At 49.1% G+C, this 24,557-nt stretch overlaps 1 protein-coding gene across 2 annotated transcripts in view; it reads left to right on the top strand.

Moving 5' to 3' along the window:
- The first annotated feature begins 9,928 nt into the window (after nucleotides 1-9,928).
- LOC116945633 (homeobox protein engrailed-2-like) overlaps nucleotides 9,929-24,557 on the top strand; it is a 35,227-nt gene continuing 20,598 nt past the window's right edge. The window contains exon 1 of one of the 2 annotated variants that reach the window (XM_032960137.2): nucleotides 9,929-21,468. In XM_032960137.2, coding sequence (XP_032816028.1) covers nucleotides 20,940-21,468 — 529 coding nt within the window. In that variant the 5' untranslated portion in view covers nucleotides 9,929-20,939. The remainder of the gene's footprint in view (nucleotides 21,469-24,557) is intronic. The other variant, XM_032960146.2, reaches the window with a different exon arrangement.

Consider the following 24,557-nt stretch of genomic DNA (forward strand, 5'->3'; position numbering starts at 1 on the left):
GTTTACAAGATAATTATAATTGTACGCAGGAAAGAAAGAAACACGTGAGTTTTCTCCAGGAATGCATTAGAGTTGTCAACGCTGTGGCCTTAAAATGAGGTAACAAATAATAATAGGCCAGAGAGAATGCGTGGATGAGGAATTTTCGCAAGAACAGAACCTTTCCACGAGCGTGGTTGATGCGTGCCAGTGATCCGGGCGAGGGTTGGTGGGTCACGTACAGATTTGTGAACCTTCTAAAAACACCCACCGGGTTGTAAAGTGTCCAGGACATGAGAGGACCGCAAGTATAATATAGGTTTTTGTGGGTTAGATCGCGTAAATTTAAATGTGTCGTTAAACCCGCCACCGCCAGACACAGCCAATTAGTAAGGTTTGTCACGTAAACAAAACATGCAAATTCGTTACCGGTGTGCTGTACTAGTGTGAAAAGCAAATCCACAACATTTACAATCTTAGTACGACCTTTCGCCAGTAGCTACAACTAGCTTCATCAGGCGACAGACAGATTTGTGGATAAATCCTCCTAAAAGTAGTTCCCTGAGCCAGTCTGTGCGGACCTTTTTTTTTTGCGTGTGCGTGTTTTTTGCTAGGTTTCTTCCTGACACTCCAGGTTTCCTTGAACTCGAAAGAAAACCACTCCTCTCTCGAAAGGCGACTGTCTGAACATCACAGTGCATGAGGGCAATCCTGAATCTTGAGACTCGGTCATAAACAAAACTATTATTGAGAATAGGTTTTCCCCATTTTTTTCTGGCAACAAAACAGGTGTTAAGATGTTAAGACACCAAACTGAAACCTTTTACAAGGAATCGTGTCTGCATTAACCACAATACTTGTAGTCAGAATGCAAATGTAAAAAAACATACTCTGATAATATATGCATTGTCTTTGAAACTAATTGGTCCACACCAGAGACAGCTTTCTTTGAGCCTAGTCTCAAAACGGTGTTAGACCAGAGGACGCTAAAAGGCGTACAGCACAAAGACAATGCCACTGTCAGAGTAATGAGAGCTCGGGGTGAGCAGCTACATCATGGGACCTTCTTTGCCAGTACCAAAATATAAGAATAGGTTTTCCCCTTTTTTTCTGGCAACAAAACAAGTGTTAAGATGTTAAAACACCAAACTGAAACCTTTTACAAGGAATCGTGTCTGCATTAACCACAATACTTGTAGTCAGAATGCAAATTAAAAAAAACTCTGATAATATATGCATTGTCTTTGAAACTGATTATTATTGTTTTCTTTAGACCTTAAGCTATTTACCCTGATGGCTATCGAGTGAACATTGCGTGTGTTTAGGTTGGATAAATTGTTCTCATGGCTCTGCGCCTGTGCTGAAGGTGGCGCAATTGGCACCACTTCTGTCCTGCAGCTGCACGAAGATTACCCGCGTGGCCTGATAGGACACTGCGGGAGCAAGTTCTGTTAGCGAGCACCTCTTAAGGCAGGTGGACAGGTAGGCCAGGCGGTGTGGTGTGTCTAGCACCACGCTCCCCCCCCCACCTCCCCCACTGATAATATTCACAGCACAGCACCGAGCAATTCCTGGAAATTCCACATTACTGATCACGGGGAACCAGTCCGTCCAGACCGACAATTATGGTCGACGTCCCACAAACGTGGTGCTCATTGTATCTATCCTAACGAGGTATGATAGGGGGGTGGGGGGGGGAGCAGAGTCGTAGCCCGAGCAGAAATTCACCGGTAGCGTTTGCGATAGTGGGCGTGGGGACACATCGCAACCACAGTTCCGCCCGACCTCACTGCGGGATTACGACGATGACGCTCTGAGATGTAATCGTTGCGTTGCAACTCCTTTGTGTCAATCCACTGCTGGATGGACGCCCCCGCACGCCAACCGTCGCTCACGGAGATTGTTTGATCGAACTTCGCCCACGGCGGTCGGTGCAATGCGAGACGCAAGATCTGCTGGAGAACCCGGGAACGGTTCGGATCTCGCTCGCCACTGATGATGTTATCCGCTAGCCAGGCGCTGAGCACTCTTGTCACGGGGTTTCAAAGCGCAGTGCGCGAACCACTGACGCCACCGCTCCTGGACCAACTTACGAGATTGCTATTCATCGTGAGCTCTTCATTGTTGATCCCTCTGGGTACGATCGCGGAAGAAAAATGCGTGTCGTAAACCCTCCTCCACCCGACGCAGCCAATGAATAAAGTTGTCGGTGATTTTAAACGCGCGTTTAAAATGTTACCATTACAGCTTCGTCAGCACCGCCGGTGTTGCGTTGGAGAGAAAATTGTGAAATGTTGGAATGCGCTCGATTTATCACTCGTGTTATTGGTGGCGAAAGCGCTGTGTTTTTTTTTTATGTTTCTTAATTCGCTATAAACGCGGATCTGCCAGACACCGTTTTGAAGTTGGAACAACCCGGGATGCCTGCGCGCTTTGTCCGTTTTGCGTAGAAGCGATATGACCAATACTGTGTGAGGTGTAATGCAATCGCGCACCATATACCTGTGGCGGCGTGGTTCGCGTGTAATTTATAGGGATGAAGAAACTTGAAACCCACCTACACGGGAATCGAACCCATTGACCTTTTTGGTTCGTGAGTCACTGGTACGCGTCTGTGTCCAGTAACTGACATATAGTTCACACTACTCTTTGCACACCAGGCACACACACATGCACAAACACGCGCACATACATCCAGCAAGTAACACACACAAATGTACAAACACGCGCACATACATCCAGCAAGTAACACACACACATGTACAAACACGCGCACATACATCCAGCAAGTAACACACACACACATGTACAAACACGCGCACATACATCCAGCAAGTAATACACACATGTACAAACACGCGCACATACATCCAGCAAGTAACACACACACACACATGTACAAACACGCGCACATACATCCAGCAAGTAACACACACACACACATGTACAAACACGCGCACATACATACAGCAAGTAACACACACACACACACATGTACAAACACGCGCACATACATACAGCAAGTAATACACACACATACACTTACGTACAGACATGTACATACACACAATCATATATACAAAGACAGCCCCCCCCGCGCCCCCCGTATAGCCTATAAGAGACTTGGGACAAGTGCTGTTAGCGAGCGCCTAATTGAGGTTGGAACCGCACACGAGGGAGTGGGTGGCCAGCACCACGCCCGGCCGCCTTTGTCTCCCTAGTGGCCATGTGTACACACCGCACCAGGTGAGCGAGACACGAACTTTGATTGCCAGTTTCGCAGCGCAGCACATTAACCGCTGCACCACCACTCCGCACATGTACACATATACAGTACACGCATTTTGTAATCGTACATTGATACATAGCGCTAAGAGGGGTTTTACAAAACGCTATACATTAAACGTACAACTACAATCACAGAGCCATTAATTCACGTTTTAGCGAGGTGATCTTTTGTTAGGATTGTTGCAGACATGTAATACCCGATAATGTGGGCGTTCCTTTATCATAACCACAATTCATATCAATAGTTTCCCTACATACAGATTTCGTGTAATAAGTAATCATTGGCTTGTAGACCAGTGTCCATACATACAACCCTTGGATCTTTAACAGGAGTAAAAAGACCAAGATCCACTGTATAGCATTTAGTGGATTGTTAGGGCACGTGCTGTGAGCGAGAGCCTAATAAAAGCCGGCTTGGCATACGAGGTGGGTCGCCAGCAACACGACTGGCCATCCGTGATGATAGTTGCACACAGCACCGGGTACCCATTTAATGACGAATCTACCTAGGGGAAGCCCAGTTCAGGTTCGATTGTTCGCCAGAGTTGGCCGTGAGCGGGAAGTCGAAATGGAGTTGCTGGCTTCGTAGCGCCGCGTGCTAACCATTGCGCTATCGCTCCCCGCAAGTACCTCGCGCACACAAATATACATACAGCCATATAAACACCAAAACCGGCCCTGTAATTCCAGTAGAAATTGAGAGGACTGCTAATTTGTATTAGTACAATATTTACCACTGCGTCCGAAATGCATTTGTTCGCAAGACGCAATGACATGGATATATAAACTGTCCCGGTCTTTATTGTGATTGAATAATGTACAAAAATGCTTTTCTTTATTTTATTAAATAGTCATAATGAATGTTTGAACATTTGTACTCTAAAAACACAACACGGTTTTCAACAACAAAAAAACAGGAACTGCAAATCCACTTTTGCATATCCATACCAATTGCAATTAAATGAGTAGCGTTTCGATTATAAGCCTTCAATTTGTGGTGTGGTGACACGCACCCCTGCCATAGGAATGTGGAATTTCTACCAGGACTGTATATCAAGGAGATGAGTAATTACCCATCTTATGCGAATGGCACTATGGTCAATTGGAAGGAATGACCTCAATAAATGGGCGCTACGGTAGCGAGATATTAACTACCTCGCTTGGTATACAGGAGGTCGTGGGTTCGATCCCGACCCTGACGCCTATTAATTTGAGTTTCTTCTCCCCGTTGTAGCGTGTATTTTTCTCCGGGTCTTCTGGTTTTTCCCTCCATTGAGCAAAAATTGCGCTTCGAGTATTCGGCTGCTATGTATGTGTATATCTTACGTATAAATTCGCACTTGATAAGCCACTTCGTTGAGCTATCATTTTGTGGTCGGGTCGCTTCTGACAAAAAAAATAGCTATGTAGCTCAGTGGGCCTTACCTGATGAATACAAAAAGTGTTATTGTTTTAATAATAAATGTATAAGCATTCGCAAACCCGCAGGTGTAGGCGTACAGACTGAGCTACAAACCCTGCCCACCTTGCGTTGGATTCCACTGTGTAACAAAAAAATAATTTAAAAAAATGTTCCTGGGTAGTAAGTGTTATTTCCTAACTGCTTATGCCTCAAAAGTAACAGAAAATGGCTATCATTCCCCATGAACTTTGCTTTTGTGACCAGGACAGTGATATTTCGAAATGTACCTATTTTCAATGATAAAACGTGGTGCGCATGTGTGTCTTTCCTTCACATAAAGTCCTGGTCACAAAAGCCAAGTTTGTGGGGAATAATAGACATTTTGTATACTTTCGAGGCATAAGCAATTCAATAATAACACTTACTACCCAGGAACAAAAATCGTGTTCCACAGTGAAGTCTCGGCCACCTCCTAAAAATCGATACCAAGCTGCGCCGTCACCGCCGCATCGCCCCGAGTCGACGTCGTCGCCTCGTTGTCACGAGTGCCCGGCGCGGTGCGTGAACATCCAACACACGGAGGCAGGCACATTAGTGGCAGATGCAGTGCCCGATTATCTTAGTCGCAAAAGTAGCTACTACTACATGTAGTAGCTACTACATGCAGTAGCTACTACATGCAGTAGTAGCTACGGGCCCCGCACTTTCAAGGGGCCACCGCGCCAAATGCTTCCAAGCTATCAATTCTGCACTTGCTCTATTACTATAGTACTATAGCGCCTTCACCTTTTATTGAACGACTGGGTGTATAAGGTCATCGATTTGTCGCATTATCTGTCTGTATAGCAAATGAAGAAATACAATTATTTTACTATGGAAGTAACAAAAATTGTGTTTTAATATATATTTTTTTAAAATGTAGGGCCCCTTTTATAACATATGCTACAGGCCCCGCACCAGCTTCATCCGGCACTGGGCAGGAGGTGCTGGCCACAGCCACCAACCTCGTGCGCCGCTTCCGGGCCCGAACAACGAGATTCTGGCAGACGTCACTCGCCCCAGCACGTGATGGATTGCACACCACGCATAACTGGACAAACGTTGTCCAGCGGTTACGAGTCGATAGATATATGTATTCATTACATATTCATATTACGCCGGGGCGCACACACACACACAGGCTGTTACCAGTGTACGAGATGGTCTTAGTCGCTGCAGGCAACATTAATCGTTGATACTTTGCATGGTCACGACACAATGGTCTTTTATCGCGAATGACATCACGGAAACTTTAACGTGCAACAAATGATAGACCTGGAATGTTATAATAACGCCATTCGTCGTTTTCCACGAAACCTAATTCAGTCCCAAGACGTTTTTTTTCAGAAGGGTGATGCCCTGACATGTGTGACCAGTGCACATATATATAGTATAGAATGTTCCGCTACGTGTGGGTGGAAATCCGGAGATTCCCCGTCATTAAACCCGGGCGTACGAGGGCGTGGTTGTCCATCTCGGCCACCGCGTAGCCACGTTATTTGTGAATTATCAAACTGCTAGCCATGTATTACATCTGGTTACCTGATAACTACACCTGTGTATCTAGATATGTAATAGATCGTCACGCGTGTTTATTGCAAAGAACCAGCACGAACAAAAATGTAGTCGCCCGCGTGAACTTTTTTTTTAACGATATTTAATTAACATGAGCGACTGATGCTGATACTGATTAATAGATTGGCTTACGCGTGGTACAGAAACCGTTCGCTTGATTCGCGTTTCTGCGTTGCGCCCGTTTGACGAGCTCTCGCTTGCTCGGCCGATTTTTTCGTGTTGTTTTTAGTTTTAAGGGAGTTTCATCGGAACCGCGTGAACTGGATCCTCGGAAGCGTCGACTCATATTTCGCCCCCTTCTTGAGCGTCAACGCGACCTGGCCTCTGAGTCACGACTTTGGCGAAAGAGGGAGACTTTTTCGTGGCTGTGGGGGTTTCTCGGTGCCTCGGAAGTTACCCCCAAAGTGTAAGTCTGTCCTGGAGTAAATAGCAGCCGTCGTCATCAGCAGTAGGCATGTCACCAATCGGTCGCCATACATAGTTCACGGCCCAGCGAAGTAACAACTCATCGCGCTCCTGCAAACGATCTTATTCCACCGCTCCGTCTCCGCGGTAATTCCCACTTGGGTGTCTCCGCTCTTTGGCTTCCACTCTGACGTTAGTCTTGACCACGGGTCCTCGTTATATCTCGCTACGTGTCCCGTCCATGCCCACTTATATACAGTATATATGTTGTCTCTCACCTGCGTATGCCCCCTTCTCCGTGTGTGACTCTTCCGCCGCTGATTGTAATTCCCAACACGAATCTCGGAATATCCCCATACTTATTCGCCTGCTATGGCATAATGATCACAAGCATGAAACATTGACTCAAACCATGAAACAACAAACACTAACGAGTGAGCAAAAGATGCATCAGCCTCCTTAAATCGAGCGTGCATTGCAAGCGCACAACTCCGTGTACGGCCCAGAAATAGCGGTGAAAATTCCGTATTCCTCGGTCCTCCCGAACGTAATTAAACATGGGAAATGTGGTTATGCATCATCACGTAAGCTATTGTAACGCCGATAGGCTGTCTATGGGACGACGGTGTTATGAATGGTCATCTTACCACGGCAGATGTGACCTGCGTTTACGAGGACAATGCTCTCTCTTGATGAGAATTCAGAGTCGAAAGAGGGACAGACTTTGCCCGTTCGACCAAATGCTGCTGAAACAAGAATACTGCTTCCGAAGGCCGATAAGTCAATGCTATTTTATTGAACTCTTACGCGCGGAGACTGACACGTGTCTATTAATCATACGTGGCACATGCAAATGTTGCTCGGACGATTCAATTTATATACTTATATTTTATTAATTTATCCATAGAGACTTGCTTACTTATTTTCTTGCTCTTGAATCGTGGTTTTTGTATTGTTTTATTGTTTGTAACTCACTGATTCCCCCCCTCTCTCCCCCCGCCCCTCCTGGACATCTGTGAAAAATAACTTTACAACGGTTATGATTTTGAACTTGACAGCATGATGATGATTCAGCCAGCATCCACATCAATGCTTTATCCACTGCTGAATGAAGGCGACCCCACGCCGCGGTGGGGCGATGCCATGACAATCCGTATCGCTCTCTCTCTCTGCACACGTGCTGATCTCGTCGCTCCGTCTCCGCGGTGGTTGGCACCACTCCCCCTCTCCTTTGGATGTTTCTCCGTCATCAGTCTCGACTATCGGCCACGATCCTTTTTTTTGCGACGGTGTTTTTTTTGTTGTTGCCGTCGAAGCCCAACGTTCTAGAGAGCAAAACGCCACCCTGGAGACGCCAAACGAGCGTAACTCGGCGTGCGAACGTGCCCTTGCGTGCGAACGATTCGGCTGTGTGCGTGCGCACCGAGAAATTGCAAGTCGAGTCGACGACTCTTCCCGCGTCGTTCATCTTCACCAGCGACCTTGAGCCGGCCGTGGAGAAAATCGATATCCCTATGGCGGGGATAAGTCCCTCTAACGAGAGGACCATTGTTTGATTGACTCTCCACGAAGAGTTGCATAGAGGTATTCCTTCGACTACCAGGGAGCGATGATAGGGCCGGGATTTGATCTCGTAACCTTCCGATTGCGATCTTACCTCATTGTCACAAGGCCCACACGACACCCTAGTGCAATAATGTATTGTATAGCGTAAACATACCGGCGTCACGTGTGTGTGAGACAAGCGGATGTATTTCTACTTGTCTAGAAGGCATCACGTGTGTGTGAGACAAGCGGATGTATTTCTACTTGTCTAGAAGGCGTCACGTGTGTGTGAGACAAGCGGATGTATTTCTACTTGTCTAGAAGGCGTCACGTGTGTGTGAGACAAGCGGATGTATTTCTACTCATCTAGAAGGCATCACGTGTGTGTGAGACAAGCGGATGTATTTCTACTTGTCTAGAAGGCATCACGTGTGTGTGAGACAAGCGGATGTATTTCTACTTGTCTAGAAGGCGTCACGTGTGTGTGAGACTAGCGGATGTATTTCTATTTGTCTAGAAGGCGTCACGTGTGTGTGAGACTAGCGGATGTATTTCTACTTGTCTAGAAGGCGTCACGTGTGTGTGAGACAAGCGGATGTGTTTCTACTTGTCTAGAAGGCGTCACGTGTGTGTGAGACAAGCGGATGTGTTTCTACTTGTCTAGAAGGCGTCACGTGTGTGTGAGACTAGCGAGATGTGTTTCTACTTGTCTAGAAGGCGTCACGTGTGTGTGTGAGACTAGCGGATGTGTTTCTACTTGTCTAGAAGGCGTCACGTGTGTGTGAGACTAGCGGATGTATTTCTACTTGTCTAGAAGGCGTCACGTGTGTGTGTGAGACTAGCGGATGTGTTTCTACTTGTCTAGAAGGCGTCACGTGTGTGTGAGACTAGCGGATGTATTTCTACTTGTCTAGAAGGCGTCACGTGTGTGTGAGACAAGCGGATGTATTTCTACTTGTCTAGAAGGCGTCACGTGTGTGTGAGACAAGCGGATGTATTTCTACTCGTCTAGAAGGCGTCACGTGTGTGTGAGACTAGCGGATGTGTTTCTACTTGTCTAGAAGGCGTCACGTGTGTGTGAGACTAGCGGATGTATTTCTACTCGTCTAGAAGGCGTCACGTGTGTGTGAGACTAGCGGATGTATTTCTACTTGTCTAGAAGGCGTCACGTGTGTGTGAGACAAGCGGATGTATTTCTACTCGTCTAGAAGGCGTCACGTGTGTGTGAGACTAGTGGATGTGTTTCTACTTGTCTAGAAGGCGTCACGTGTGTGTGAGACTAGTGGATGTATTTCTACTTGTCTAGAAGGCGTCACGTGTGTGTGAGAGTAGCGGATGTATTTCTACTTGTCTTGAAGGCGTCACGTGTGTGTGAGACTAGCGGATGTATTTCTACTTGTCTAGAAGGCGTCACGTGTGTGTGAGACTAGCGGATGTGTTTCTACTTGTCTAGAAGGCGTCACGTGTGTGTGAGACTAGCGGATGTATTTCTACTTGTCTAGAAGGCGTCACGTGTGTGTGAGACTAGCGGATGTATTTCTACTTGTCTAGAAGGCGTCACGTGTGTGTGAGACAAGCGGATGTATTTCTACTTGTCTAGAAGGCGTCACGTGTGTGTGAGACTAGCGGATGTATTTCTACTTGTCTAGAAGGCGTCACGTGTGTGTGAGACTAGCGGATGTATTTCTACTTGTCTAGAAGGCGTCACGTGTGTGTGAGACTAGCGGATGTGTTTCTACTTGTCTAGAAGGCGTCACGTGTGTGTGAGACAAGCGGATGTATTTCTACTTGTCTAGAAGGCGTCACGTGTGTGTGAGACTAGCGGATGTGTTTCTAATTGTCTAGAATGCATGGCGCCGGTGACACAGTGGTTCGCGCACCGCTCTCGTAACCCGACGAATATAGTTCGATTCCCGGTCACGGCTAACATCAGTGGCACGTGCTACATGTGTGTGTGTCTCTCTGAACCTGTCGTGAACGATTCCCTCTTCTTTCATGCACCCGCATTGACCAGCGCGGCCAACGATGGGCAAACGACTTCCATGGGTCGCAAGGCGTGGGAAAAGCCGCCCTCATCCAGCAGTAGATCAACAAAGGAAGCATGCGTTATTAGTTTATAATCTAGCCACGTAATCGATAACCTATAATATCGGCGACAGTTGGGTTGAGTTGACTGGGGAATGTAATACGCTCTGGGTCAGTTAACTGCACTATTTATATAGCCTCGTGCACTGCCATATGAGGTGTGTTCAATATATATTCAATTACCGCAGTGTGGCCCAGGTCTTCCACTGCGCTTATACGAACAGCCTCTCCGTCTGTCCACTGCTGGATGAGTGGCCTCCTAAACGGCGTACGTGGTTCGATGGAGTCGTTTGGCCAAACTTCACCACGTTGGCCAGTGCGAGTTGTTCAACAGGGTTGTGGGGGTGGCGGGGGGTAGACCCAGGACCGGTTCCGAGATCACTCGCCACTGATGTTAGCCGTGGCCGGGAATCAAACTTGGGTAGCCAGATTCGGAGCGCGAGATGTTGACCTGACGAAGGCCCGTATCTTGTCCCGTTATGTTTCTGAGAGTGTTGTTCAGTAACTGTGAATAAGACATTATGGAACGTAGCTGCTGCCTCGCCCGTGTGATTATAGCACGCACCCCGTATCGTCATGTAAGCCACAGCCGTACCCGAGCGTGGAGAGGCCTTCATCCAGCAGTGGATTAGCAATAGGGATGTATACGTTTATGTAGGGACCAGCTGTCCTGTATGAGTTGAGGGTTGTTGCGTTGCCCGATGTTGTGTACTGTACTGCATGATGAACTTCTTTCGCACCGTACTAGCCAACGTGAAAGACTGGGTAAATGTGTCGTCTTAACGAATCGGTGTTTGACAACGGTCGGAGTGTGCGTAGAGCATCTGTGTATATATGGGGCGGGCTATAGTTGTAGTTAATATCGATGTATTATCTAAAATTATATTGTAGCTAATACCGATGTGTTGTCTAAACATTATTATATCGTAAATCAACAATCATGTGCCCACATAATCGGTGTGTGACCGTCTTACATTCAAACACGAGATTCCGAAACACCACCTGCATGCATATCCTTCACTGACGTCAGTTAGCTTAATGACGATGACATTGTTGGTCCTTTTCGGAGCTATGGACAGATATGGTTGTGTATATATGCTTAAATCGAAGGGCTACGACTCGCGTATCGGGTATAGACATATGACCGAGTGTAAGCGCGTTCTGGCTAACATATAGCGCCACCAATATTGATGAACATCCTGCCCACGATTCTCTCTAGACTACGTTGCGACTTTTATTTGAAATTGGAACTCTTCTGTGTGCAGAGTCTGCCTCGTCTATGCTACTAATAGCAGCACTGCGGTGACGTTACGAGCACTCCTACTGCGATTAAGGAAATACCGTAGTACACACAAATGGTCTCGTTTATGGCAGAATATGAATAAAATTAATTGTGTGCCTAACTTTAGGAATGCCCATTGACGTTATCTTTGAATAGGCCGCATTCTACGGTAAAAGGCAATACTATATATTTGTTTATTATGTCTACTGGTATAAGCAAGTGATTTCGAGTCCATGTTCCCGATATATTCAAAGGCCTATGTGTTTGTTTAGTTACAAAGCGATGCCGATCACAACGGTTGTAAACCATTGTGATATTTTACCTCCGCGTTGAATTACTAAATTGGTTAATCATATCTTCCGCACACATGTAGTAAGTAGAACGCAAACACGTACGTAAGAAACTCACCACAATCATGAAGTAACAACTACCTTTCATAGCATCTACATTAGACTGGCGTTTCGAACAATTGTTCCATCCTCGGAGAAGAGAAGGGAAGATTCACTCATTTATCTTTGGACATCGTACTCTGTGACGTGCTCCGAAGGAGGTGGGGGGGGGGAGGACTATTGCCCGAAACATCAACCTGTCACGCTATTCATCGGTTACAAGGCGGTTTTGATGTAAACGCGCCAAGTCGTTTTTTTGTTTTTGTCGCCGTGCATGTGCACAGCTGTAGACGCGCAGTCGCTCTATTTGAGCGATCGTTACGTTCCGTCTATAATCAGCGATAGGATGAAGACGTATGGGTCAGTGATGTACACCCAGGACAGGCGAAGTTTTTTTTCACTGCGAAGGAAATGAATTGGGCTTGGCCAGGACGCGCCGCTACACGAGACGATGACCCCAATCAAGAGCCGAATGGCTCACAGGGTTATTACAAATACATGACACTGAAACTGACCGGTGGTCGAGGCTAAGGAACGCGTGGCAGCTGAAGGAGGGAAAGGCACCCGAGCGATGGAGGAAGGGGAATCCACCGAGGGGAGATGGATCGATGAAATCGGCCCGAGACCTGCAGGAGATAAGACGGGTGACGGCTTTGGGAGGGGGGGGGGGAGAGGCGTTCATTCAGCGGTAGATAGATCGTGTCTCCACGATCAATGTCGATACGAAATAGCTGTGACGACAGTCGCTCACAGCACTGCAGGCGCTCTGATTTGTAAAAACCGTGTCGCCAATGGACACACACCTAGCAACTTGGACACTCCGAAGAAGAGTGTGGCGGACCCATGCTTGCAGACGAGACTCGGTGTCGTCCGACTCGTCCTTACACGCGGATAATCGATTACATTTATTATCGGCCCACGGCCAACAGCAGGGGCGCGTGATATCCGAACCTGTTCTGCCCATCCCCGCCGCGTTCACCAACCCGCACAGATCACAGGCTTGGTGAAGTATGGTCAAACAAAACCGCACCACCGGTGTGGCGTACTAGGTGCGAGGATTTCCTCCAGCAATTCATTGAGATAACGGCTGCGAACAATAACAAGCAAAAAATGATCACCATTCTGCACGATTCGAGCTGGTGGCTAAACAAGCATGCGTACCATGCATTGTAAACCCGGCATACTGCTTGCAAATATGTGAAACAAATGGCAATCGCTCACGTACACGTGCAGCGTGCGTGTGTGTATATACGACGGCCCATTGCAATATCCTTTGCAACACAACGTGTAGCACATGTCACACACGTGTCGTGCATGCCGTCGCGGGTCGTATGTCCTGTTGTTTATTTTTAAGCCAGTGGCAGCCGATCGCGTGTAGAACAGACACGAGCTTAATGGTTTAATGACTTAATGAGTTCTCAGCGGCTCGTAAAGAGAGAGGGGGTTATTCATACATTGATCCGTTCTGGGCACGTATCGTAAACTACCTTCCTTTTTAATAGCCGTGTGGATCATTGAGTTGCATATGCCCGCCGATGCGTGCGCTGTAATTGCAGAGGCCGTAGCCTCGCGTGTATGTCACTGCCCGATAAGACTAATGGGTTCAGAAACATTGGGGAGTGGTCGTGTAGCGGTTAGCGCTACGCTGCGCTACGAACCCAGCGACCCGGGTTCGATTCCCGCTCACGACCAACGCCGCCAGTGACGATTATCTGAACCCGTCGTGGGCCTCGCCTAGGTCGACTCGGCCTCAAATGAGTATCTGCTGCGGTGTGTAAAAAAACATCGCCACTGGGGAGACAAAGGCGGTCGGGCGTGGTGGCGGCCACCCACCCCCCTCGTGTGCCCGTGCCGGCCTTCATAGGTGCTCGCTAACAGCACTTGCCCCAACAGTCTGCGTAGGCTATACGGGGGGGGGGGGGACATTTGCCTTTGGTTGTTTTTGTACACGTATATGTATAACAGTCGTGCGTGTGTGTACATATATACGTGCGTGCGTTTATGAGCGTGTTCGTATGGATTCGTGTGCGCACACGCACTCGAATCGTGTGGGTGCATGCACAGCAACTGCACGTCCGCACCCACCGTGTGCTCGCACTCGGTGGGTGCGGACGTGGAGACTCGCTTTGCCCCTCGTGTCAACGCATTCGTACTCGCGCGCGTCTAGACAACTTGTGCGTGCGCGTGTGCAGGAGCGCGTGCGTGCGATCGACACTTCGCGTGGCCTCAAGGCGCACATAGCCTGGCACGTGCGTCGTGGTGACGTCACCGCCGCTTCGTGGCGAATGGCGGTTGTTGTTGTTGTACCATTTTGTGTATTCTTGTGTGTGTGTGTGTGTCAGAACAGTATATGTGTGGTGAGCGGTAGTGTGGTGGGTTACGCAATGTGTTATGATCCCGGCGACGTGAGTTCCATTAATAAAATACATGTATACATTTGTGGCATTTAATATTTATTATAATCTGCACTGGGCATATACTTATGAAGGTTAAATATACGAATGATTTTCTATTGGGTGTGGTCATGACCACGCCCGGCCGCCTTTGTGTCTCGTATTCATTGTTGGCATACGAGACCAGATATGCTTATTTATTTTAGGCTGAGTCGACCTAGGGGGGATAACCCAAGCTGCTGGTGTTGTGCACAGCCTGGTGCTGAACCTGGCCGCTGCGAGAGGCGTGCGTGATCCGCTCTGCCGCCGCTGTCCGCATTTACGCAGCAAATGATTCCCCGAATGCCGTAACAGACTGTTTGTGAAATTGCTGTTAGCGAGCACCTATTAAGTCTGGCACAGCGCACAGCGACCCCTGTTCGATTCCCATTCACGGCCAAAACCAGTGACGATTGTCTCAACCGCTCCTGGGCCTCTCCTCGGCCTCAAATGCGTACCTGGTGCGATGTGTAAACATCGCCACGAGGGAGACAAAGGCGGCCGGGCGTGGTTCCGGCCACCCACCGCACTTGCCCTTGAAAGTTAACGCTATTCCGGGGGGGGGGGGTCTTTGTCTGTGGTCCTGTGGTCAGAACTACGTCCGGTGGCCCCTCGGCGCCCTAATGGTGCACCACAACACCAGGGAGCGTACAGCTTTTGGCCCGCTTCGCATTATTGCTACTTGATCTTAGCCGGAAATCGAACTCGGGTCGCCGGCTACGTAGCGCAGTTCCCTGACCACGACATCACCGCACCTCGCTGCCCACCAAGGTTGTCAATCCATTGTGCAGCGTTTGCAGCGAAGGTGCACACGGACGTCGAGAGAGCAGTGGATCTTAACCTGGGGCGCGCGTAACCCATGGGGGGTGCCACATGCCCTTTCTGGGGGTGCGAGACTTGGCCAGATCCTTTTAGAAGGTAAAGCATCGAAAACTAAAATTAATCACGGGCACGTAGGTACAACTTGATGTTGTTTCATCAATCGTATGTATTTATTAACACATATAAAAACATACGATTGGGAACCAAAGGGGTGCGAGTCTGCAGTAAAGGTTAAGAACCACTGGTCTAGAGGTACGTGACGAACCGGAGGTTGTATAGATGATGAGGGGGGAGGGGGGGGTTTCAGAATATGAACGCGTTCAACAAATGTTAAAGTTCGAACGAGTTCGCAACTGGAGATGCCTGTCGGCGAGACACGCAGCCGAGACGGTGTACAAAGACAGCGATTGAAGACGGACTGGAATCAACGCTTACTTAAAGAGCGAGGTTTGAGTGCTTTTGATCATGTGAAGCAGACCATGTTTCACGCGGTATATATAATACCTGCGCGGAGTGCCCGCTCTGGCACATGGATTAGAAGCGAACATTAATAGAGAAAACCAAACAAAAACCGGGAAGGATGCAACGGAGCATGGCGAGATGAACGCTCGGAAGCACATTGAGGAACAGAAAGATGAACGCATGGATCGGAGAACACAGAGCAGCCTCATGGCACAATTCAAACTCTGAAATGAAAGCCAGCGGGCTCTGCACCGATGATGATGATGACCGGTGGTCGAGAGTAATGACGGCACGACAGCCAAAGGAGTGAACGCACGTCGAGTTCTTCCACCGACGAGATGGTAGTCGTGAAGTAATCGACTCGTGTGCGGGTGAGTTGTTACCATCGCAGGGTCTCGCGAAGGAGGGCGACGGCTTCTCGCGGAGGCCTATATCCATCGGTGGAATTCAACCTCGCTGTTGATGATGGTGATTTTGAGATGTCTAACGATGCAAATGAATGCACAGCACCCCTGTGGATGTCGACAACTTGCGGCTCTTTAAGGGGCTGCTTCAGGACGTTATTTATTAAGGACCACCGTCTCGTATCCACCACGTGCATTGGCGGTTCTTGAAATATTGAGGCTTTTAAAAAAAAATCGAATTCGAAAAAATGTCTCATCTTGTTTATTGTCGTTGGCAACCCTGTTTGAGAACGTACCATGCTGTGACTGAGCGCGCCGTGCGGGTTGCACGTTCGCACGTGCCAATCGATTGGGTGCCTTGGTTCATACGAACATTTCCAATGGATTCGATAAAAAAAATTGTTTTAATCGGTTTTATGAGTTTGTAACCGATAATGGGTTCCGAAAGCGATGACCGGTTTATCTATAAACACACGCATACACGACACGCGCATTCACACCGGCAGTCTCGCATATACACGTTTCACACGTAACCGTATGAATAAAATATATATGAACTACGGCCGAGTTTAGATATGCACATAAACAAACACGTACAAAGATCCCCCGTATAGTCTTAACAGACTGTTGGGGCAAGTGCTGTTAGCGAGCAAATGAAGGCCGGCACGGTACACGAGGGGGTGGGTGGCCAGCACCACGCCCGGCCGCCTTTGACTCCTTAGTATAGATGTTTACAGGCTGCACCAGGTACTTATTTAAGGCTGAGTCGAACCAGGAGAGGCCCAGGACCGGGTTGGATAATCGTCGCCAGGTTCGTCGCGAAATGCGCTACACTACCGCTCCCCACATTCACATTCATACATACACCTTCACATTCACGTGCGCAAACTCACCCGTGTACGTACACACACACACGTACAGGCTCATAGACGCAGATACACACACTGGCACGTGTGGATGCGTCCGTGCATGCATGTATCTACACGCACGTATGTGTGCATAATACACTGCGTGACTGTAGCAGATCGTACAGCCGTATGTCGTATCTTCATTTGCGTGATTTAAACTGAGGGTCCCTCCTTGTTGTGTAGATGGGACGCGCTCCAGATGGACATCTGTGAAATACTGGACATTTTGTGGAAATGGCTAGTGCAAAAACACGATAGGATTGCAAAGTATAGGAAAGGTAAATAAAGTACGTTCGTATATATGATACACAGGGTATATAAACCAGCGTGCGCCCCTGTGCCACGACACCGCTGGCTGAAGGCCTCATGGCAGTTGCTTGATCACGCTTAACTCGCTACGCCGGCCAGTGCGGTTGTCTGCAGAGCAGCACCCAGGCCACCGGTTCAGATGAGACTCGCCACTGATGTTAGCCGAAGCCGGGAATCGAACTTAAAGTAGCCGGGTCAATGTCGCAGGGCCGGATCCACGGCGTCACAGCTCCACACGGAGGTCTATTTTATTGTAGAGCCATATTTAATAAATGCAACTGTACGCTCGATATTAGGGGCAGATGGCTGCAAATGCAACAGCGAGGTAGCGCAGGCAAGAGACGTGTAGCGATCGTCCTGAACGTTCTCGCCTTTATGCGAGACCCGATCGTCTTCAGTCCTCGGTAAGAACGTGAGTTGCGCGTGCGCCTCTTGTTTAAGGTTGTGCGCATTTCCATATAGGCGGGTTCAGATATCACTCGCCACTGATGATAGCCATAGCCGGGAATCGAACTCGGGGAGTGGGGGGGGGTCGTTCATAGCTAATCGCGAACCATTGCCGAGATCAACGCAGCCCTATAGGCCATCGTTGTCGTAGCGACAAGTCTCAGCGATGTGGAATCTTTATCAGTGGTTTGGCTACCGCCAAATGAACGTGAGCACCATCACCAAAAAATGTCAGGTTTGAGTCCAGGAGGAAGTTACTTTCCAGAGGGTTTGTGTGGCCGTGCGTGTATAGAGCCCTTCATAGGTGCTCACTAACAGCACTTGCCCCAGACAGTCTATTAAAGTCGAAACGGAGGGGGTCTCTGTTTTTTGTTTAGAGCCCTCACCATGGCTAACAGCAGCAGTGAGCGAGTTATATCTGAAACCGGTCCATGGGCTCCGACTGTCTTCAACCCAACAAGAAGCGCTGCTCAGTGTGAAGTGTGGTCAAGCAACCCGCATGACGGACAGAAATGACAATTGTCTGAAACGTTATTTTCAGCCATCATCCCGGGGCTGTGGACGTTCCACGGTGCGAATGTAACACGCGAGGCGACGCTGCACGAGATCACGCAGTGGTACGGCCTGCTCGAGCAATGTAATCCGCTATATAATTGGCTTGCCCTACATTTGCTGAACTCGTGTTCACTTCTACAGTATGAATGCATGATACAAAAAAATGAGTCCTTTCTCAATCCACCGCTGGATGAAAGCCTATATCTGCGCTTCTTGATCACGTAGGTTGGTTGTTGACCATGCTGAGCCGCGTTGACCAATGGGGTTCGGTGAACTCGCGGAGCCCGTGGAGTTGTCCGTTCAAATGTCACTCGACAACAATGTTAGTCGTGACCGGACGTTTACGTAAAAAAATGTAATACGAAGTGCTTATGCAACTGTGCCCTCTGTTTTTTTTTATCGTAGAAAGCATGCGTGTGTGTGCATCTATATTGAATAGGTTGATTGGGTGTGCGTGTGTGTGTATAAATGTCACCACTGGGGAGACAAAGACGGCTGGGCGTGTTGGTGTCCTCCAAGGCCGTAGCCATGGAGTCAACATTGGGGGGGACCAAATCTTCCAGAGGGTCTGGGGATCCCCCCCCCCCCAGATAAAATGTAAATTTTAAAATAATTTCCTGCCATTTACTGCCTAAAATATTAAAAATGTCACTAACACATAGGATGTATTTTTTTACAATAATATCTAATAGTGTTATTGTATTACATTCCTCCGTTTGTTTCTTTTTGTTACCTTTGCTTGCTTGTTTCATTGTATGTAATGGCAGAGATCAGGGATTAATAAAATACAACCATAATCACAATCATATAAACAGAAATCTATTTTATAGCAATATATTGGGGGGGGACATTTTGAGCATATTTGAATATTATAATTATATTATAATTACGGCGTTGGTATCCCTCCACCCCTCCGTGTGCGGTGCCGGCCTTGAGGTGTTCGCTTACAGCACTTGCCCCAATAGTCTGTTAAAAGCAATAGGGCAGACCTTCGTCTGTGTGTGTTTCTGCGTGTTTGTGTGTGGTCTGGGTTTATACGTGGTGTTGGTGTGTGTGTGTCTGTTTTTTTTATTTATTGTTGCGCTTGCGGGTTGGTACAGGGGGACGCGTGTAACACGTGATACATGTCACACACGTGTGTAACATGTGATGCATGTCACACACATGTGTGCTTGTGTATGTGCACGTGTGCGCGCGCTTTTGTGGCGATTTTAGTTTCCGATTAGCACTGCTGGCTACTGCGTAGGGTGCGAAAGCAGTTCTCCATGTGAGTAATCGGCGTGCATATGGGGAGCTGTGGATCCGTGGCTAGCGCACTGCGCTCCGGACACAGGGTCACGAGTGCAACGCTCATTTAAGGCCAACACCATTTGCCCATTATCCGGACCTGTCCTGGGTCTCCCCTAGGTCGACTCGGTGTTAACTAAGACACGGTGCGGTGTGTAAACAACAGCACTAGGGAGACAAAGGCGTGGTATTGGGCACCCACCGCCTCACGTGCCGGCCTTATTTAGCTGCTCGCAATTAACAATCCTTTAACGGCGGGCTATATAGGATATTCGTCTTTTGCATGGAGCTGTCTACGTGTGTGAGTTTGTAGTAAGCGTGAGTCTGATCTACATTTGCAGCACTCGCGATATCGATCATCGTATAAGTCGTAGGCGCAGTCGTTTGGGGTTTTGTGGTGGGAGGGCAGTGGATGGTAGCTCCTCCAAGCACGACGCGGGGAGTGGCGATGGTGATGACGATTATGAGAAGGTGGCGGTGCCTCGGGAAGGGGGCGGGAAGGAGCGGGTGCCTGGGCAGGGACGCGTTTTGTCGGCGTCTTAGCCAATAGCTCTCCCTTTTAGCATCACAACCCCCTCCTCCCCCGTCCCCACAGCCACCTACCTCCATCATCACCCTACCCCGAACACGCTCATCGAATGAGAAGATTGACGTCCAACCTGCCCTGAAAAAAATGGAGGGCGGGAGAGGTGGGGCCTTATTTCACCCAGGCACCGAGCCGCGGGGGTGTCACAGGAGGAGCGTAGAGGCGCGCGTGCGGGTAGTCGTAGGGAGCGCGGGTAGTCGTAGGCAGCGGGTGTCTGCGCTCTGCTTCCGCGGGCTGCACACGGGCACAGCACGCGCGGGCTGCTGTAGCCACGAATAGCCGGGTTGGGGAGCCGGTGGCCGCGTGCACGCGCGCGCAATTGGCCTCGCGTAAGTTTTTTTGCGCGCGGCGTTGCGAGCCAATTTCACGGCGACCTCGCATGGCAAACGGTGAGGATACGACCGGACGGTCAGACGTGACTGTGGAGGGATAACATTACGCATCATTCACGCACGCACACGCCTCGAGTGAAGGCTATCTATCGTGCGCGCGGTTTAGGTAGGGACGACAGACGCATGCGAATTGGATGGATTGACAGAACCATCCGTCACACGCGCGCAGTCGAGAGACACGGAGGGAGAGCGAGAGAAAGCGATAGACACCCAGGGGACACGCAGATCGCTTTTACGGTGACCCCAGCGGCGAGCCGTGAACTGTGGAGCGTTGCCCCCGAGGCCGGGCGAAAGTTGGCAAACCGCTCAAGTTTCACCGCGCCGGCCGCGACGATCTCCGCGAGCCATGGCTGAGTCGCCAGCGGCGCCGGGAGACGGCGGTGAAGCCAATGGATCCTCGTGCGGAGACGGAATCACCCCCCGCGACCCACAGCAGCAGCCGCCGCCGCCAGCGCCGCACAGGCCCACAGACTTCTTCATCGAGACCATCCTCAGCCCCGAGTTCGGGCGACGGCGGAGCGCCGATGTCGCCGGCGCTCCTGGTGCTGATGCTGGAGGTGGCAGCGGCGGCGGCGGCGGTGGTGGTGGTGGCGGTAGCAGTGGTGGGACGTTTTCCGGTCAGCGTGATGCCTTGCGGGGGGTCTTGGCAGCCGGCTCGCTGGAAGCCGTGGGCGCGGAGGTTCGAGTTCCGTCCGTGGGGCTCGGCGAGAGAGACGGAGGCGCGGCGCCCGTGGGCTCTCCGGCCGGGGCTTGTGGAGTGGGCGCCGGAGCCGCTGCGGGCGCGGACGGGCAGCCTCCGAGCGGGGTCAAACCGCTCATGTGGCCGGCTTGGGTGTACTGCACGCGGTATTCTGACAGGCCTTCGTCCGGTAAGTGTGCGTATTCCAACCATGCAAACGCACGCACACACACGCACACACACACACGCGCGCGCGCACAACAAAGCTCACCCGTATAGCCTTAACAGACTGTAGAAGCAAGTGTTGTTAGCGAGCACCTATGAAGGCTGGCACGCTGAGTGGTCAGCACCGCGCCAAGCCGCCTTTGTCTCACCACTGGCGATGTTTACACACCGCACCAGGTACTCATTTGAGGCTCATTAGACCTAGTTGAGGCCGGGGACCAGTTCAGATAATCATCACTGGTGTTGGCTGTGAGTGGGAATCTAACTAGGGTCGCCGGGTTCGTAGCGCAGCGTAGCGCTAACCACTGCACTACCGCTCCCCATACACGTGCGCACGCACACCTACACACCGACAAGCACCCACGCGCGTAAGAAGAGCTCCCATGCCGCGCTGCAGCGAGTGGAGTTTCTGCAGTTGGGGCTGCGTGCATGAGACCGCGTGATAGGGTTCGTGCCGCTTTGCAACGGCAGCCCGTGTGCCTGTGTGCACACACACGCGTGTGCCTGTGTACACACACACGCGTGTGTGTGCACGTGTGCGGCTGGAGAAACACACCGCCGCAGCGCAGCGGTTAGCGCGTTGAATTACGAACCCGGCGACCAGAGTTCGATTCCCACTTGAGGCCAACGTCTGGGCCGATTATTTGAACCGGCGCCGGGCGTCCCCTAGGTAGACTCGGCCTCAAATGAGTACCTGGTGCGATCTGTAAACATCGCCACTGAGGAGACAAAGGTGGCCGGGCGTGATGCTCGCCGTGCCGCCCATCAAAGGCGCTCACTAACAACACTTGCCCCAATAGTCTATTAAGGTTATAGGGCCGATCTTTGTCTTTGTATACACACGCGTGTGACTATGCCTATCACCAGCAGCAGCCAACGATCAATCCACTGCTGGATGAAGGCCTCGCCAAGCCTATGTGTGCATGTATATTTAGCCTCGTATATGTCGTACTACAAAGGCGTAAGTGGATATGGTTTGATAGACTTTCATATATATACATGCCATTCTTGAACGTATGTGCACGCTACATGCACGCGTGATTCCATACGCCTAAGTGGACATGTATAGTTACACTGCAGGCATTATATAAATGTGGCGATATAGACGCATATGTTGCTATGTATACGTAATATCGTATATCGGTGCAAGCACACGAATCTGTGTAAGATATCTTATCGATGACTGTCTCTCCGCATGTAATCCTCAGCTTGCAACGTGTATACTAATATTGTTTATATATAGCGTCGATTTGTGCACGAATCACAAGACCTAGGAATTAGGTTCACCAATTATCTCATTGTACATACTATGTCATATTTTAGTAATACATTTCCGATTATTATAATTTTTAAAATCCTTTAAATGGTCAAATAATACTTTCCATAAACCAAAAATATATCTAACGAATTATTTATACAATTTTAACAAATATATATGATCGGATCACGTAAACAATTACTACAACTTGGCTCATTTGCTTTAGTCATATTTTAGCCGGAGAAAACAATCAATTAATTTACAGCCAAAGTATCAATCCACTGCTGAATGATAGCCTATCATGATGATAATTTTTAATGAACATTTAATTACGGTCGAACATACCGCGATTCTATCGAAACCTATCCGAGTTTGTTGTCACAACACAACGTCAATTGAATATTATAGGGCATGGCTAAAACCACGAACACGATTTGAGCATCGTTTTTAAATTGAAACAAATTATATTTCGAAGGATAAAGAGTTTATTTCTTTTTTTCTCGAGAACACATCTCGACGATTTAACAACCTGAATTCACCCATGAGCGTTGACGATTTGGTCTGTTGCGCGGAACACGGCCCGTATAGCCTCGCGTTTTTCATTGCAACATTCAACTCTTAACACTTAAGTACTCACTTTTTTTTACCAGGTAAGGCCCACTAAGCTATATAGCTTTTTAAGAAGCAACCTGGTCACAAATGATAGCTCAACAGAAGTGGCTTATCTTGTGGAAATTGATAGCAGCCAAATACTCTAAAAGGCGTGTTGATTCTAAATATGGAGGGAAACACCAGAGGACACGGAAAAAAAATCCACGCGACCACGGAGAGAGAGAGAGACCGCAAACTCCAAATATACAGCAGGCGGGTGGACAGCACCACGCCCGACCGCCTTTGTCTCCCCAGTAGCGATGTTTGCACACAGCACCATGTACTCATTTGAGGCTGAGTAGAACTAGAGGAGGCCCAGGACCGGTTCAAATAATCGTCACCGGTGTTGGCCGTGAGCGGCAATCGAGCCCGTGTCGCCGGGTTCATAGCGCAGCGTAGCGCTAACCGCTACACCACCGCTCCCCACCTTTATACAATCACACACACACAGTACATGTCACGTCTCTGCCTTCGTACCGACGTGAGGTGTGCACAAGGCCTGATGGGAAGGGAAGCTTCAGTGATCGCCCGCTGTCGTCGTAAAATCGGTTGCGCGCGTTGGGGAAAGTTGTCGGGCGTCTATCCGCGCTCCTCGTGGCGTCAAAGACGCCCTGTGGGAACCGCACAATGCCACTCGCGGCGCTCATAGCCACGTAACGTTTACCGTAAGCAATAAGCTTACGGTAAATAATAATAATACACATCATCATCATGGCAACATCGCCGTTGACTGGGACAACAATAATACGTGTTAAAACACTTCATTGACAGTATTCCAAGTATGTAGGAGCATCGCAGAGGTTTTAAAGACTTAATGAGGTCCGTTGCGTTCGAGTTCACACTTCTATAAGCCTTCCTGTGCCTCTGCGTGGTGCAATGATTGGGTTTTTGCGGTCACGTAAACGCCCTCTTAATGTTTTGTCATTACGGAGAAGAAACGCTAAGCGAGCGCTTGCCCGTATTTTTTTGGATCGGCTTTTGGGTCGCAATACATTCTTATAAAGTCAAAAAACAACAACTCACGGCTACATTTGCGTTGATAGAGACCACGGAAGGCGCATTACTTGGGTACAATTCAAAACTCTGGGTTCACCCTGCCCCTATACGGGCGCCCGAATTTGAACTTTTTTTTGACGAATGTTATAAACACA

The sequence above is a fragment of the Petromyzon marinus genome, chromosome 2 (genome assembly GCF_048934315.1).
Source record: "Petromyzon marinus isolate PM22_M1 ecotype Great Lakes invasive population chromosome 2, UKy_Petmar_22M1.pri1.0, whole genome shotgun sequence".
NCBI lineage: Eukaryota > Metazoa > Chordata > Hyperoartia > Petromyzontiformes > Petromyzontidae > Petromyzon > Petromyzon marinus.